This window comes from Colobus angolensis, unplaced genomic scaffold (assembly GCF_000951035.1).
Source record: "Colobus angolensis palliatus isolate OR3802 unplaced genomic scaffold, Cang.pa_1.0 Scaffold96, whole genome shotgun sequence".
In the NCBI taxonomy this organism is placed as follows: Eukaryota; Metazoa; Chordata; class Mammalia; order Primates; family Cercopithecidae; genus Colobus; species Colobus angolensis.
Window position 1 is genome coordinate 2,009,722 of NW_012123598.1, and position 1,528 is coordinate 2,011,249.

At 62.3% G+C, this 1,528-nt stretch overlaps 1 protein-coding gene across 1 annotated transcript in view; it reads right to left on the bottom strand.

The window, feature by feature from the left end:
- ZNF580 (zinc finger protein 580) overlaps window positions 1-675 on the bottom strand; it is a 1,850-nt gene extending 1,175 nt beyond the window's left edge. Inside the window, exon 1 of the mRNA XM_011932579.1 lies at window positions 1-675. Within this exon, the coding sequence (XP_011787969.1) occupies window positions 1-240 (240 nt within the window). The 5' untranslated portion in view covers window positions 241-675.
- Between the last annotated feature and the right edge of the window lie 853 nt (window positions 676-1,528).

Genomic DNA, 1,528 nt, shown 5'->3' on the forward strand with positions numbered 1-1,528 from the left:
CTCGCGCTGGGGCGGGCCCCGGGGCTCCTCCTCCAGCTGCACCGTGTATGTGTAGGGGACCCCATTGGCGTCGATGAGGAGGTGGCGGCCCAGCCGCGGGGGTCGGGGCCCCGCCGCCGAGGAAGGAGAGGAGGAAGGGCCTTCCGCCTTGGGGAAAGGGGGAGCCTTGGGGGGCGGTGGGTCCATGGCCTCCGGAGAGGAGGACCGAGGGTGGGGTGGCCGCGGCGGCAGCAGCAGCATCTGGAGCGGCAGCTGGGAGCGGCGGAGGGGAGATTAGTTAAAATTGCCACTTCCTTTTAGGAAAAGCTTCCTAAAATGGAAAGCGTCCCCACTATCGCTGCTTGTTACCCTTTGTGCGCCACTGACCACCTCCCAGCAAAATAACAACTCACTCCAGCCCAGCTCTCCCACGTTCCATCAAGCTGCCTCGGAGAGGACGTCCAATTGAGCTCTGCAAAACCCCGCCACCACTTGCCACTCCTGGATCCACCTCTCAGCACCCAGGTCAGGTCTGAGGGCGTAGTCCCCCGACTGTTCTTCCCTTTTCTTCTCTCAACACCCCCCTGCAATCAATCCCTAAATCTGTTTACCTCTTTACATCTCACACCCCGGCCCTGCTGATCGCCGAGATTTCTCTAATCTTGTGGTTTCTTCTTTCCCTGTTGCCCAGCCCCAGTTCAGGCTGCTTCCCCTCCCTCTGCCGCACCCCCCCACAACCAGCCCCCGCATCTGCCTCCAGGCCCTCCTGGGGCTCCATCCCCACTACATGCCGCAGGGCCTCACCATCTTCATATTCCGTGGCCTCCCTCACTTCCTCTCTAGGTACCTCCCCAGAGCCCCACTAACCCAATTCCCCACATTTCACTAGCGCTTTTCCATCCTGTTCCTACACTTAGCGCCTCGAAGTCTAGCCACCGCCACCCACCACGGAACCCATCGTCTCACTACATCTATACACCCCAAGATGACTCAAATGCCTCCCTTCTGTATAGCCCGCCCTCCCAACCTGGCTACCTGCTACCTTCTCCGCAAGGGCCCCCTTTTCTCCCCCGCCCCATATATGGCGGTGACATCGTTACTTCTTTCTGTACCCATCAGGGGCCTTCTCTCAAACCCCGTTATGCACACCAGGCCCCGGGACTCCGCTTCCCACAGCACCTCTCCCAAGGCCACTTTCCCCTCTTTTCTGTGTACATCCGGCACCTCTTCGTCTCTTCTTCACCTCTTCCAGGAGCCCCATCCCTCTCCCTGTTACACACAGCATGGCCCCCGCCCGTTCTTTTGCTCTACTCCCCTTGTTTCTGGGAACCCCAGCACCCGGGCGTTTTCGCCCCCATCCCGCTACACACCGCCCCGCGCCTCCCGGCCCCAGGGCGCCTCCTATTCCCCTCACTTCCCCAAGGAGCCTTAGCGCCTCGACTGCCCCTCCCGTCCCTCCGCCCGACCCTGCCGCTCCCCACCCCCATCCCCATCCCGGGAGGCTCCAGCGCACTCCCCCAGCCTGCCCGGCCTCGGCGTCGTCCCGGGG